A 16,070-nucleotide genomic window follows, 5' to 3' on the forward strand; every position below is an offset into this window, starting at 1 on the left:
TTGGGTGTTTGTGTTGGTGCCCTGTGGAATCTGTGATGGTAGCTGGGATCTTGTTAATCATAAATACCACCATGCAGTACTTTTGAATATGTGCTGGTAGCAATGGCAGGCTGATACTTGTGAGTGCCTGGTGGTCTGGTCTTGTGATGACTCATGTGCTCTGGTTATGGAGATACTGAAGTTGTTTGGGATGTGAAATTATGAGATGGTTCTAGGAAGTTGGATTACATTGTGAAGGGTGATTTAGATTGTTTGGAATTGTAGAATCAGAACATATGCATTGTTTTGAGGCTTGGACATTTTGGAATAAAATGGAGTCTAGCTTCTGCCCCATGCGGCATTGTAGGGACGATTGTGTAGCTGGGTGTTGTGTATATAGGGACAGGCAGCATGGGTAAGCTCAAGTACTTTCTAAACAAAGATTCTCAGCATTTATTAACTGCGCAGCGATTGTTCCTCACATGTGTAAGCTTCGCTGCAACCATATTGTTTTTTAATGTTATTGTGAGCCAATTTCTCTCATCTCTCTCCGTCTCTCCGTCTCTCTCTCTCTCTCTCTCTCTCTCTCTCTCCTCTTTTCTCTTATATCTCTCATAGTATTATAGTATTGTACTGTATTGCATTTAGGTCAGTGTAGTATTGTCTTTTTTGTATTTATTGTTTAGATCTGTGGTTAGGAAGTCTCTGTTATATTGTAGTGTATCATTTGTACTGTTACCCCCTTTTTACAAGTATATTAGATATAATACAGTTAATAGGCCTTGGAACCTAAACCAGTATCTGTGTATTTTCTATAGTGTTAAGTGTTCACTTGAGCGTCGGTGACGCTCAAGCAGCTTTGTAGATAGTCAGGTTACACAAGGTTGCACTTACACCCTGTACTCACATTAAGGTATTCTGTGTATTTCATTGGTATAAGGTTTTAACATAAAGGTATAGTGTTGTAAGCGTCTGCATCGCTGGTGACCTCCTCGTGGTCTCGAGCGTAAGCTACGCTACAGCGAATCATTCCCCTAGACATAACCAATAACGTGTCCTGTGATCACTGGGCCGCGAGCGAACGTGACGCTTGAGCGTCTCGCCTACGGCTGAGCGATCGCTACGCCAATAGCGTACCATTACGGTACTTCTTGAGCAAACAGCGTACAGTGTTCTTAGCTTCATAAAGGGTTGTTTATACGACAAGGAATTTAGCATTGTCAATTGCGGGCTCGTCCTATACTTCTCATATCTGCACTAGGTAGATCAGCAGACATTATCCCTCCAGCAAAGGGTGGGAGGTTGTCTCACAGTGCTGACGGGATAAGCGTCTGCTTCGCTTAGATAAAGAGTGCTGAAGGAACCCGGTAACCGGAGGTAAGAACAGTACGCTATTGTCTTTGAAAATCTGGTCTTTATTTCAATTTGGTGCCAACTACACACTCAGGCCTAGAATAACTTTAGGAGTTTTGAATGATGACTTTCTTTGTGACAAGAGGCCGCATGGTCTGTCCACCATTTTGTGTGACCCTCATGGAGGTGGAAGGGGGAGGAGCAGCGGCCATTTTGGGAAGGTCAAATTTTTTTTTTTTTTCTGAGCGGCTGGTTTTCAGTTGACTCAGGAAACAATCAGCCATCCACTGTCAAAAAAAGAAATCATCATTTAATGAGTTTTTTTTTATGCATTTATTTAATCTATATCATAGTCAATCATAAGTAATAGTGATTGGTACTTATATGTAATTTCATATGCGTGTGCTTACATCAATGTATGTTATTAGATTAAATTTAGAATTGCATTTTTATCTGTGTAAGTTTCACATCTCACCTTCCTGTTTGCCATTTGCATTGATAACGTGCTGAGAAAAAACAAGCACACAGCATAGAAGATACTGTGTGGTGTTTGGTAAGCGTTTATATAGTGAAATATCGCTTATAGTAAGGCGATACAGAAGCCACAAGACAATAGCACACATTTGTTCAGTTTCCAAAATTTAGTTTAAATACCTTACTTTACTGTAACGCCTCTGGGGAGAGCTATCAGACTACGGGAAATGATTTTTCTGATCAGAAAACTATAAGAATGATAGTGGGTTGAAAACGGTATGAGTGTATTGAATCCCGCTTTGTGGACTTTGTGATCTATGTGATAAAACGGTATTGAATTCCGCTTTGTGGACTTTGTGATCTGTGTGATCTATGTGGAACGTGATGAGCACGATCTGAGTGAAAACGTGCAACAGAGTGTGATAAAGTTTTCGTTGTATTACGCTCTGGCTGTTTTGGAGCACAGTAGGGAGACTCCAATGATCCTACCATTTATGGGCAACAAGTGTCTATAAGTGGTACGATTGGACCGCACGGTTGTATGTGTGACCAATAACGCAACGTGATATGAGGTCGTATATCCATGCGTAAATCTTGCCCTCATACGTGTTGTAGGGAGCACATGCAAGCGTGATTTGTGTAAAGAAAAAGGAAGGGAATTTTCTCAGGAAAATCTCTAGAGATAGGGCCTGCAACGGCTACACGTGTCTGCTAGAAGGCGGAACGGGGATACCCGGAGCAGAAGAAGTTCAGTGGAAGAGCTTTAAGGATTTCCAACGAAGTTCTGTGTTTGGTGCATTTTAGGAAGTTTTTCTGTGTTAAAAAGGTCCACAATGGCAGCCAAGTGCACAACACAGAGACGGTCGGAGGTCAGGATTCAGACTCCAGAGGCTTGCAGACACCGAGGGTCTGCTCGGTTAGTAATGTGGGGGAAATATGGTCCCCACACTGAGACCTTTTGTGATGAATGGACACGAATGACTGCGGGGGATAAGGCACCATTTCCCGGGATAGGTAGTTTTGACTCAGAGGTGTTGCATAATTTAAGGCAAAGGATCAGTCTCATAAAATCCTGGAAACAACGAGTTAAACATGATGATTGTTTACAGTTATGGCAACTGGAAAGTGAATTACAAAAAGAGTCTATTGACTTTTCTGACTCTTATCTTGAGAGGAGAGATATGGCAGCAGGAGAGGAGTTGATTGCGGAGAGAAAAGCACAAAGGTGGAACAATAAAAACGCTCTTAGCAACTGTAATATAGATTATAAGAATAAGTGTAATAAATGTAACAATGATTATTGTAATACTGTTGAATGTACAACTATTAACCCATGCAAGTCGCACCCCATGTTAAACTTTCCTCAGGAATACAAACAAGAAAGTGAGCCCAGAACGATGTCGGCACCTCTTCCAGAAGCCATCCTACAAGACATCCAGGTGGACGCGACCAAATTGGTAAAGGCAATAATCAAACCCCCTAACGGAGGGTCAGGTGAGGTCGTGTCCACAGGTACGTACAATGTTTTATATCACGCACAAACAAATGTACCCCATATTGTAAGACCAAAACAAGGTGATGTGATTGAGTTTAGTCCTGTCAGGGTGATCACAGTCCCCAATGGGAAGACTGATGATCAGGGAACCATTCCCGTCAAGGACAGTGCAATGCGCCATCCCTGGTCCCGGACAGAATTGAGATCAATCATGTCTGATTACCCAGATCCTAGGAAAGATCTAACTGTATGATCAAAGATTCACAGAAGGCATACCAACCCCCTAGACATGAAAATGAGCAAAAGTTATGACACACCAAATTACAAGCAGGGATCACATAGGAAGAATTTTGGGCCACACCCATGATATGTGGTCAGGAAAGGTGATCATTAGGACTGATGGTAAGCCTGAGGTAACGGTTAATGAAGTGGGAGGTCATTCCCTGAAGACACAGGAATGACCGGGTGAAAAGTTGTAAATGTATTCGTGAAAATCTTTTTCTCTTTTCTCACTCTCTATCCCCATCTCTGACGAGTATTGGTAAGAATTCACACATTGCATACCCACTTGGTCCTTGCAGAAGTCTACCAAACCCCAGCATGACCTATCCGCCACTATGTATTCTGGCCAGATACAGACAGTGGAGTAATGCAAGTGCTGGTGGGGAGGGACTGCTCAAGGAGACCAGTAGATACATAGATATGACAGCCTAATAAGTCTGACAATGTTTTTCTAATGCTAACAATGTTTTCTTACAATGTTTAAAAATGCTTTGTTTCTCTTTTCTTATTGATGGTTATTGTCGAGTTATGTAATGTATATATGCACATGAATTGTTCTCTATCTCTTTTGTTTTTTTTTATTTTCTCTCTCTTCTCACTCATGTTTCCATGGTTTAAAGATGGTATGTCACCCCTCAGTTGGACCAATGGTAATGCCAGATTTTTTTTTCTCCTTACAGAAAGATCGCCGGTTAGGAAGGAATATTGCATCACCAGAATGTTCGTTTGGAAGACTGAGAGACAGCACCTTTTGAGAGGACAGCAGAACAAGAAGAACAACAAAACGAGAGAACTTATTATCGTAACGAGTTCTCTCCCCCTCAAACTGATTTTCTTATACCCCCTTTACAAATTTCTTCTTTTCTCCTCCTGTAAGATGGACTTGCCCCAAGAGACTGTGATATGGATTTTCCTGTTGACCATGATGTTGACCAGAGCAGTCTGTTTCGGTGAGAGTACCAGTGAGGTCGAGAAAGGACCCAGAAAGGTCCTGATGACTGAGACGGAGGTGTAAATTTCCAATAGCAACCCAATCACCAAGCAAAGGCGAGTACCGGGCACGATCTAACAACCATGTTATTTGTAAACAACTGTGAAGGAATGTTAGTTCAAAAAGAAAGTTGTATCTGTAGGCTCTGTAACAAAGAAATGCCAATCTAGTTTTAATATCCATATGGATCGGCATCCATTGAGTGACTATCACTCCTTAGTGGGTAACGTATTAAACAAGACCGATTGTTGGGTATGCTCTCAAGTACCTCAGGGACACAGCAAATCAGGGCTAGTACCATTTCCTTTAACGTTAGGGGAGGTACTTGAGCTAAGTGGTGGGAGACCGGTGGACCGGAGGTTTAACATCTCCAGCCCTCCTAGTTTGAAGCTCCACCAATACCATGTGGATAGGTCCCTCTTATGTTTTAATATCTCCAATCCCCGTAAGCCGGGAAATTGGGAAGTGTCATGGAGCAACCTTACCATGACCTTTTCACACAGAGCAGATAGAATGCCTACAGATACAGAGCTCGTACGCCACATAGCCAGTAGAGGAAAATCTTTCCGGTATCGATGTACCTTAGGGAATAGGATTACTAGAGTTGGAGAGGTATCACCAGGATACTGTGCACATATCGTACAAACTGATACGTGCATTAGACAGATGGAAGAATTAGGGTCAGGAGATTTCACCTGGAAGGTTTGTAACATGGTCATGTCCTTCTCCGTCCCTTATGTTCTCCCCGATGATGCATATTTCATATGCGGGAGAAAGGCGTACAAGTGGCTTGCCCCAAACTCTGAAGGATTGTGTTATATTGGAAAAGTATTGCCTGAAGTGATGACTGTTACACATGACAAAATGAAGGACATACACCGTGGTGCCCAAGCTCCTTATACTCACACTCATTACGAACACCGAGTTAAAAGACAACTGTCAGAAAGATTAGAGCATCCGGCCTCTGATCTTATCCATGAATCCACCGGGATTCAGGTTCTGGTAGCGTTAGATTTCACTCGCACCGCTCGAGGTGTGATGAATTATAAATACATTTCCGCACTCGCCAATTTGTTAGATAATATCACTGAAATGTATGATGACACGTTTAGATACACTGGAAGAGAACTTCAAGCTTACAAAACAGAACTAGTTCAGCATAGGATGGTTCTTAATTATCTTACAGCAGTAACAGGCGGATATTGTGTTACATTGGCAACACAGTACGGCATAAAGTGTTGCACGTATATCACAAATAGCACCGAGGATCCGGTAGAGGTCATAGACCAAAAGATGGACGATATTCTCCAATTGAAGCGGGAATTTCGTCGAAAACACAATCTCACCCTTGCTGCTGTAGGTAATGAGCTGACTGGTTGGGTGTCATGGTTGAACCCGCGAAATTGGTTCTCCGGTTTGGGAGACTGGGCTCAAGGAGTCATAATGGATGTTGGAAAGTTTCTCCTATGTATCTTGGGTGTCGTTATATCTATTGGATTGATATTTAGATGCGGGCAGGCTTTAATGAGGTGCAAACAAAGTACAAAAGTGATGAGCTTGAGGAGCGAGGAAACTGTAATTAACCTGGATTTGATTTATGACCCAATGCTAGAAACCATGACGTGATGATGTAATGAGTATACGGTCCGTCTTTCACCCATTTCTATGTTTTCCTCCGAGGTACAAAGACCCACGTAGACGAAGGATTTGATGAGCCAAGGGGCCGACAACGGAAAGATGGAAAGAAGAAGAGCAGACGACCTGATATACAAGATTTTGATGGACAATGCCATGGGTACCCCAGTTTCCCTAGGAACTTTAAAATCACGCTAGCCCAACATTTTTTGTAAATCCATGGACGTTGTTTGCTTTACTCACGATTTATGAGCAAAAGCACAAAGAAGAAGACTCCAATCAACCGACACCAATCAAGACCTCAATCGACGAACGTACATTAACCTGACATAGAATATCATTGCATTTTCCGTAAGTGTTCTTTATCTTCATCTCTACAACCCTCAGGTAATGACACACATAGTCGATAGGGAATACAGGCACAGATATCAGCAACCACATACCTCCCCCATTCATGTATCATCAACTAAAATGTGCATCCCCATTTTGTTACAACTGTAAGCCGAAATGAGCTCGGTAGAGTTTGACAGCCCATCCACAGACCCTTAGTACGGGATAAGAAGGAATTCAAATGTATACTTCGCAATACCTCGAAGCTTGATTTACCACACGTACGGCACGATGATACATGACCCTCCAAACATGGACTCATACACACATGCTTCTGCTTTCTCACTAGGTCATACCCTTTTCACACCTACTCCTCTCTTCTTCCTTACCCCACCATGGAAATCAATTAACCCCTGACTTACATTTTTCTCCTTAAACGTTTTGTGGCAGTTATTATTGACTGCCAAAGGGTGGACTGTCAAAGTCAGAAAAATGTCTCTATGCACGTTGCCATATTTGCACCGCACACTGGTCCATGCTGCGCATGCGTGCGCTTTCCCGTGTCTGCGCATACCCGCTAGTGCGTGCACCCGCTCGCACGGTATGTGCATTTACGGTAAAGAGTATGTAGTCGTAGCGTGCGACTCATTCGTTACAAATGTTCACAATTAATGTAGTTTATAGATTATGGTCCCTTTGATAGATTCTGAAAGTTTGGTTAATATAGAATGTCCCTGAACGGAGGAATCCCTCTTTGTATTGTGCGAAGGATCTAACAGGGGTCATACAGCAGTGTTTGGTACCCATCGGAAGAGTATTTAATCAGCAATATTCCGGTGTTGGTTTGGAGCGGATTAATCGCTCGTGCGAATAGTTATGGACATAACAAGTTATGTCTATTTTCTATTATCATTTGTTCTTACTTAGTCATGCATCAGTGGGTCTCAAATGGCTCTTTGACCTCAGAGATCCCCCAAACAATAGTTTGCATGTTAAGAGGGCCTCATATCTACACATGCATAAGGTAATCACAAGAATAGTAATTGAAGATCAATTGTACTCCAAATCAGTATCTTTCCCGCAGACGGAGTGCAATAGTCTTTAATTACACTGAGCTTTGAGACTCAATGGAGAAGACCAACACCTGTGTTTACAAATGGGGCTGGATTTGTATACAGGAGAATGAGGGCTGAGATGTCATTGTCTCAACTGAAAGTGGACATCATGAATATAGAACAAAACCCAGACAGGATTCTGGGTTTGTATTCGCCAAACAATAGCTTCTCACTAGACAGGAATGTGTTGGTCATCACCCATTGTGTTACATAACCAAGGCCACTGATGCAGCTGGCTCACATGCTGGGAGGGACACACACTTCTTGTGGTTGACACACCCCCACAGCTGGAATGCAGGTATGATATACCCACTGGAGATCACAGGGCTGACTCTCTCACTCAGAACTAAGCTAGCATCAAGCAGCATGGCGGCTACATCCCCAGGACAGAATTCCTTCCCAAAGGCTAAGTATTGAACTTCACATGGCTAGATAAGGAAACAGATAGATTGCTTTCTGGTTTAAATAGGATATTGTAACTTGGTTGTATGATTGTTGGGTGTTTGTGTTGGTGCCCTGTGGAATCTGTGATGGTAGCTGGGATCTTGTTAATCATAAATACCACCATGCAGTACTTTTGAATATGTGCTGGTAGCAATGGCAGGCTGATACTTGTGAGTGCCTGGTGGTCTGGTCTTGTGATGACTCATGTGCTCTGGTTATGGAGATACTGAAGTTGTTTGGGATGTGAAATTATGAGATGGTTCTAGGAAGTTGGATTACATTGTGAAGGGTGATTTAGATTGTTTGGAATTGTAGAATCAGAACATATGCATTGTTTTGAGGCTTGGACATTTTGGAATAAAATGGAGTCTAGCTTCTGCCCCATGCGGCATTGTAGGGACGATTGTGTAGCTGGGTGTTGTGTATATAGGGACAGGCAGCATGGGTAAGCTCAAGTACTTTCTAAACAAAGATTCTCAGCATTTATTAACTGCGCAGCGATTGTTCCTCACATGTGTAAGCTTCGCTGCAACCATATTGTTTTTTAATGTTATTGTGAGCCAATTTCTCTCATCTCTCTCCGTCTCTCCGTCTCTCTGTCTCTCTCTCTCTCTCTCTCTCTCTCTCTCTCTCTCCTCTTTTCTCTTATATCTCTCATAGTATTATAGTATTGTACTGTATTGCATTTAGGTCAGTGTAGTATTGTCTTTTTTGTATTTATTGTTTAGATCTGTGGTTAGGAAGTCTCTGTTATATTGTAGTGTATCATTTGTACTGTTACCCCCTTTTTACAAGTATATTAGATATAATACAGTTAATAGGCCTTGGAACCTAAACCAGTATCTGTGTATTTTCTATAGTGTTAAGTGTTCACTTGAGCGTCGGTGACGCTCAAGCAGCTTTGTAGATAGTCAGGTTACACAAGGTTGCACTTACACCCTGTACTCACATTAAGGTATTCTGTGTATTTCATTGGTATAAGGTTTTAACATAAAGGTATAGTGTTGTAAGCGTCTGCATCGCTGGTGACCTCCTCGTGGTCTCGAGCGTAAGCTACGCTACAGCGAATCATTCCCCTAGACATAACCAATAACGTGTCCTGTGATCACTGGGCCGCGAGCGAACGTGACGCTTGAGCGTCTCGCCTACGGCTGAGCGATCGCTACGCCAATAGCGTACCATTACGGTACTTCTTGAGCAAACAGCGTACAGTGTTCTTAGCTTCATAAAGGGTTGTTTATACGACAAGGAATTTAGCATTGTCAGTATCAGTGTCTGCTACCTGGGAAAGGGGACGTTTTTGCGACCCCGTAGGGCCTTGTGACACAGTCAAAGCCATGGATTGACTCCCTGCTATTTCCCTGGACTCTGCTTTGTCCAATCTTTTATGTAATAAAGTCACATTTGCATTTAAAACATTCCACATATCCAACCAATCAGGTGTCGGCGGCGCCGACGGAGACACCACAATCATCTGCTCCACCTCCTCCCTAGACGAGCCTTCCACTTCAGACATGCCGACACACACGTACCGACACCCCCACACAAACTGGGATAAATAATTATGGGGACAGTGCCCCAATAAGGCCCTTTGGAGAGACAGAGAGAGAGTATGCCAGCACACACCCAACGCCACTGGACACTGGAACAAAATCCCAGTCTGTACAGCGCTTTTATAGATCAATAATACACTCACTGCGCCAATTAAATGTGCCCCCCCCTCGTTTTTGCCCTCTGTACTTGCTCAGCAGGGGAGAGTCCAGGGAGCAGCTTCTCTGCAGCGTGCTGTGGAGAAAATGGCGCTGGTTAGTGCTGGAGGATCAAACTCCGCCCCCTCAACGGCGGGCTTCGTTCCCGCTCAAATTCTTTATACTGGCGGGTTTTTGCCTCCGCAGTATATAATATGTCAGCCAGTGTCCCTTGAGGTAATTCTTGCTGCCCAGAGCGCCCCCCCCCCCCCCCGCGCCCTGCACCCTTACTGTGCCGTCAGTGTGTGTAAATGTGGAAGCAATGGCGCGCAGCGTTACCGCTGCGTGGCACCTCAGTGAAGATCTGAAGTCTTCTGCCGCCTGTGAAGTCTTCTTTCTTCTTATATTCACCCGGCTTCTATCTTCCGGCTCTGTGAGGAGGACGGCAGCGCTGCTCCGGGACGAACAGCGAGGATGAGACCTGTGTTCCGACCCTCTGGAGCTAATGGTGTCCAGTAGCCTAAGAAGCAGAGCCTATCAGTTAAGTAGGTCTGCTTCTCTCCCCTCAGTCCCACGATGCAGGGAGCCTGTTGCCAGCAGTGCTCCCTGAAAATAAAAAACCTAACAAAATTATTTTCAGAGAAACTCAGTAGAGCTCCCCTGCAGTGCATCCAGTCTCCTCTGGGCACAGGATCTAACTGAGGTCTGGAGGAGGGGCATAGAGGGAGGAGCCAGTGCACACCCATCTAAAGTCTTTAGAGTGCCCATGTCTCCTGCGGAGCCCGTCTATACCCCATGGTCCTTACAGAGTCCTCAGCATCCTCTAGGACGTAAGAGAAATATATGTATATATATGGGGGGGGGGGGGGGTTTAATCATCCACTGCCTCCCTAAGCACTGACCACACGCCACTGGCGCACTTATGCCACCGCTTGTGTGCATGTGCTGATCCCAGCACCCTGGCTAGTTGGGGCTAGTGCTCTTCTCTCCTCTCCATCATGGGTAGCGGCAGCACCCATACCAGGAAAAGGTAGGAGACACTGGATACCATTGCCAATTAGCTCTGAATGGAAGACGGTTAAAAACTTTCAGATCTTGTTTGCAATACCTTGTTGTAAATGTGAACCTTGTTCTTTCCCATTAATATAATTACTGTAAAGTCTAGAAGAAAAGGGGCTAAAGTAAATAGATATAGGGATTCAGAGTGACAATCTTACTGGAGTTCAACTAACAAAAGTGCTGTACCATAGTGTGTATAGGTTTGAATAGGTTGTTTTATTATGTAACATGAGGCCCCCAAATTCCCCCAAATATAACAGATTAAGAATGTGAATAAAATATATCACTCATAATTACTTACTTGGGATTAGAATGATTCACTGAACAAGAAAAACAATGAAACATTATACTGTAAATTGCTACATGATATGGAAAACACATCTCATACTGTTCACAAACTTATTGCACAGTTTACCTTCCCATAGGATCCTTGCCCAAGAACTTTTAAGAGTTCAAACTGAGATGGATCTGCTTTCTCAAAACCTTCTTCCACATGATGGCTGATATCTATTTCCTTCACTATTCCATCATCCTTTAAAATGAAAAAATTGCTGCCATTACCATTTTACCTATTATTATCATAAAATGTGTACAGTGTTATTTAATAATGTATTTTATACAGATTGTAAAGCACACTCTGTGGTGTGTACACTCTGCAATGTAGATACAGCTGCAAAGGGTTAATCTATTTCCCCAATAAAGTTCTCACAAGGGTTATAAAATTAGGCTATTCCCACCCAAAATAGCCTACATAACCCCCAACATGCCATGGCAACTTTAGGATAGGAACGCCTGTGCCCTATTTTTCCCAGGACTTTTTCACCCAAACTTTTTAACACACACGCTTATTTTTCTTTCATTTAAGCTACTTATAAACCCAAAATAACAGAGCAACCATCGCAACCGAAGATCGCAATGGTGATCCAAGGTAGGGTCTACGGAGGCTGCACTCGGATCACAAATGCAATGTAGGAGGACTATTGTTTACTGTTCTTTGTTTGAGAAATTGTGGGCTGCTGGGACATAATAACTGAGTCAGACAAAATATTTATCCCTCAGCATCCTCGTTCCCATAACAACTAACGGTTCCAGGTTGCGGGGCCAGGAAATAAGCATGCAGACACGCAGACCCTGGCCTCGTCTCTCCCGGAAAACACGGTGACACGCCCCGTGTTTATGGAAACTTTGGCTAGGAACGCCTCCTCGCACCTCCCAAATGCCATAGCTTGTCAATCAAGCTGTGGCTGGGAGACACTGTGAGCGGACTTGAAGATGGAGAGCTGCACATGTGCAGTCCTCCCACCATCAGAGATGTGTGTTAACCATCAGGTTAGCTTACATCTCTGAATCAGGCCCACTGTTTCTTATAAACAATGCAGAGAATTGGCACTGATGAGCCCATGTATTTATCACTGATTCCTAAGAGTTATCCAGAAGAAGAAAGTATGGACCCTGTCATCTAGTCCTATGGTAGGAGAGCAGGTGCTACATTTAAAAAAAAAAGATTTTCCTCACAAAAAGTTATTTACCTTTTGTAATTTTAACTATTTGCAATTTGATGGATTGGTATTAAATTGTTTTTAAAGTCAAGTCTAATTTTCTCATTATTCATGGTGTAAGCAGGTTTCAGCTACCTATTCCAGAAATCTAACACTAGGCTTTACACACGTAACATTCTAACAGTATCTAATTAATCCAGACACCTTTGGTGACACCTCCATGACTACAAATTTGACAACTATGTTCTAATCTAGTTGCAGTATTTATAGCAAACGTACAAATGCAGCTATACAAACTTAAACAAATACTGGATTTTGTGTTAGACAGGGTGGTGATGCTCAAAATTTATTTTTCAGGTGACCCACTAAATAAATACCAATATTAAATTTTTCTGGAACCCCAAGTATAAAAATTTCATTGTGCTGGAATGCCAACAGAAGCAGGTCACAATGGAATGTATTCACTGAAAATAAGAGGACGATATAAACAGTCCAGTTGGGGCCCCAACTTAAAGTTTATGTACCTTTAGCTAAAGCTCCAATGACTCCAAGCCCACTTACTGTATGGAAATGTACAGGCTACTGACTTGCTAAATATGAGCATCTTTAGGTGAACGGAAACTACTGCAGTTTTTTTTTTTTTTTTTTTATAATAAACTATCCAAACTGTGTATGTGTCAGGGTTTGTGTTTGTTTTTGTTCTGGACTTGTAACAGCGTCCAAGGTGTAAATAAATACAGCTGGAAAGTGTATGGAGAACACCAGAGGTCTGAACAAGTTCCTTTATTTCCTTCCTTTAAAAGAAAATAATCTTTTTTCTCTAACGTCCTAGTGGATGCTGGGGACTCCGTAAGGACCATGGGGAATAGATGGGCTCCGCAGGAGACATGGGCACTTTAAGAAAGAATTTAGATTCTGGTGTGCTCTGGCTCCTCCCTCTATGTCCCTCCTCCAGACCTCAGTTTGAATCTGTGCCCGGACGAGCTGGGTGCTGTTCAGTGAGCTCTCCTGAGCTTGCTGTGAGAAAGTATTTTGTTAGGTTTTTTATTTTCAGGGAGCTCTGCTGGCAACAGACTCCCTGCATCGTGGGACAGAGGGGAGAGAAGCAGCTCTACTCTCTGAAGCTAGGTCCTGCTTCTTAGGCTACTGGACACCATTAGCGCCAGAGGGATCATACACAGGATCTCACCCTCGTCATCCGATCCCAGAGCCGCGCCGCCGTCCCCCTCGCAGAGCCGGAAGACAGAAGCCGGGTGAGTATGAGAAGCAAGAAGACTTCGAAATCGGCGGCAGAAGACTCCGTTCTTCACTGAGGTAACGCACAGCACTGCAGCAGTGCGCCATTGCTCCCACACACCTCACATACTCCGGTCACTGTAAGGGTGCAGGGCGCAGGGGGGGGGGCGCCCTGGGCAGCATATGGACCTCTTTTGGCAAAAGTACACATATATATAGTTGGGCACTGTATATATGTATGAGCCCCCGCCAAGAAAATGTATATTTAAGCGGGACAGAAGCCCGCCGTCGAGGGGGCGGGGCTACTTCCTCAGCACTCACCTGCGCCATTTTTTCTCCACAACTCCGCTGAGAGGAAGCTCCCCAGGCTCTCCCCTGCAGATACACGGAAGAAAAGGGTATAAAGAGAGGGGGGGCACATAATTAGGCGCAAAAATCAATATAAACAGCAGCTACTGGGTTAACATTAAGTTACTGTGTTATTCCTGGGTTTATAGCGCTGGGGTGTGTGCTGGCATACTCTCTCTCTGTCTCTCCAAAGGGCCTTGTGGGGGAATTGTCTTCAGATGAGCATTCCCTGAGTGTGTGGTTGTTCGGTACGTGTGTGTCGACATGTCTGAGGTAAAAGGCTCCCCTAAGGAGGTGATGGAGCAAATGTGTGTGTGAGTGGTGTCTCCGTCGACAACGCCGACACCTGATTGGATATGTGAAATTAAGTGCTAAGGAAAATTTATTGCACAAAAGATTAGAGAACAGACAGGGAATCTACCCATGTCTGTCCCTATGTCGCAGAGTCCTTCAGAGTCTCTCAATGCTCACTATCCAAAATAATAGACACTGATATCGACACGGAGTTTGACTCCAGTGTCGACTACGATAATGCAAAGTTACAGCCAAAATGGCAGGAAAGTATTCAATATATGATTATTGTAATAAAAAAAAATATTTTGCATATCACTGATGACTCATCTGTCCCTGACACAAGGGTACACATGTTTAAGGGGAAGAAAGCTGAGGTAAATTTCCCTCCTCTCATGAAGACAAAGAGCGGGAATCTCCAGACAAGAGACAGCCGTTTCCCACAAAGAATTCTCAGGGAGTATCCTTTCCCTATTAGGGCCAGGATACGATGGGAATCTTCCCCTAGGGTGTCACGTTTGCCCAAAAGGTAGCGCTGACTTAACAGCTATCCTCAGGGATCCTGCAGATAGCATGCAGTAAAAGTACTTTGAAGTCCATTTACACACTTTCTGGTACACTACTCAGACCGGCGATTGTGTCGGCATGGGTTTATAGCGCTGTAGCAGCGTGGACAGATTATCAGCAGAGATTGAGACCCTAGTATGTATATATATATATGTATATATATATATAGATATATATATATGAAAGATGCTGTCTTAGATATATATATATAAAACATGCCCAAAGAGACATTAGTCTACTGGGTTCTAGAGTCAACGCTATGTCGATTTCTGCTTGACGTGTCCTGTGGACCATGCAATGGACAGGTGATGCCGACTTAAGAGGCATATGGAAGGCTGAGGATTGTGTGGAGAAGGGATCTCGGACCTGGTCTCCACAGCTATAGCTGGTAATTCTGATATTTTGCCTTATATTCCAGCACAGCCTAGGAAAGCATGACATTATCAAATGCAGTCCTTTCGATCACAAAGAAACAAGAAAGTCCGAGGTGCGTCCTTTCTTGACAGAGGCAGGGGCAGAGGAAAGAAGCTGCACAACACAGCTAGTTCCCAGGAACAGAAGTCCTCCCCGGCCTCTACAAAATCCACCGCATGTCGCTGGGGCTCCACAGGCGGAGCCAGGCCCGGTGGGGGCACGTCTTCGAAATTTCAGCTACAAGTGGGTTCACTCCCTGTTGGATCCCTGGGCAATAGATATTGTGTCTCAGGGATACAAGCTGGACTTCGAGGAGATGCCCCCTCACCGACGGCCCTGCCGGCTTCCCCCCACGAGAGGGAAATAGTGTTAACTGCAATTCACAAATTGTATCTTCCACAGGTGGTGGTCAAGGTTCCCCTCCTTCAACAAGGAGAGGGTTATTATTCGACCATGTTGTAGTCCCGAAACCGGACGGTTCGGTCAGACCCATATTGAATTTAAAATCCCTGAACATATACTTGAAAAGGTTCAAGTTCAAGATGGAATTGCTGAGAGCGGTCATCGCAAGCCTGGAAGGGGGGGATTTTATGGTGTCTCTGGACATACAGGATGCATACCTTGATGTCCCCATTTATCCACCTCATCAGGCGTACCTCAGATTTGTGGTACAGGATTGTCATTACCAATTTCAGACGTTGCCGTTTGGTCTCTCCACGGCACAGAGAATATTTACCAAGGTAATGACGGAAATGATGGTACTCCTGCGGAAGCAAGGGGTCGCAATTATCCCATAATTGGATGATCTCCTCATAAAAGTGGGATCAAGAGAGCAGTTGCTGATCAGCGTAGCACTTTCTCTGGAAGTGT

The 16,070-nt window shown here is 43.8% G+C and overlaps 1 protein-coding gene across 1 annotated transcript in view; it reads right to left on the bottom strand.

Moving 5' to 3' along the window:
- The window catches only part of RPS6KA2 (ribosomal protein S6 kinase A2), a 349,845-nt gene that overhangs the window by 254,926 nt on the left and 78,849 nt on the right, over positions 1 to 16,070 (bottom strand). The window contains exon 2 of the mRNA XM_063917551.1: positions 11,261 to 11,377. Within this exon, the coding sequence (XP_063773621.1) occupies positions 11,261 to 11,377 (117 nt within the window). The remainder of the gene's footprint in view (positions 1 to 11,260; positions 11,378 to 16,070) is intronic.

Source organism: Pseudophryne corroboree, chromosome 4 (assembly GCF_028390025.1).
Source record: "Pseudophryne corroboree isolate aPseCor3 chromosome 4, aPseCor3.hap2, whole genome shotgun sequence".
Classification (NCBI taxonomy): Eukaryota; Metazoa; Chordata; class Amphibia; order Anura; family Myobatrachidae; genus Pseudophryne; species Pseudophryne corroboree.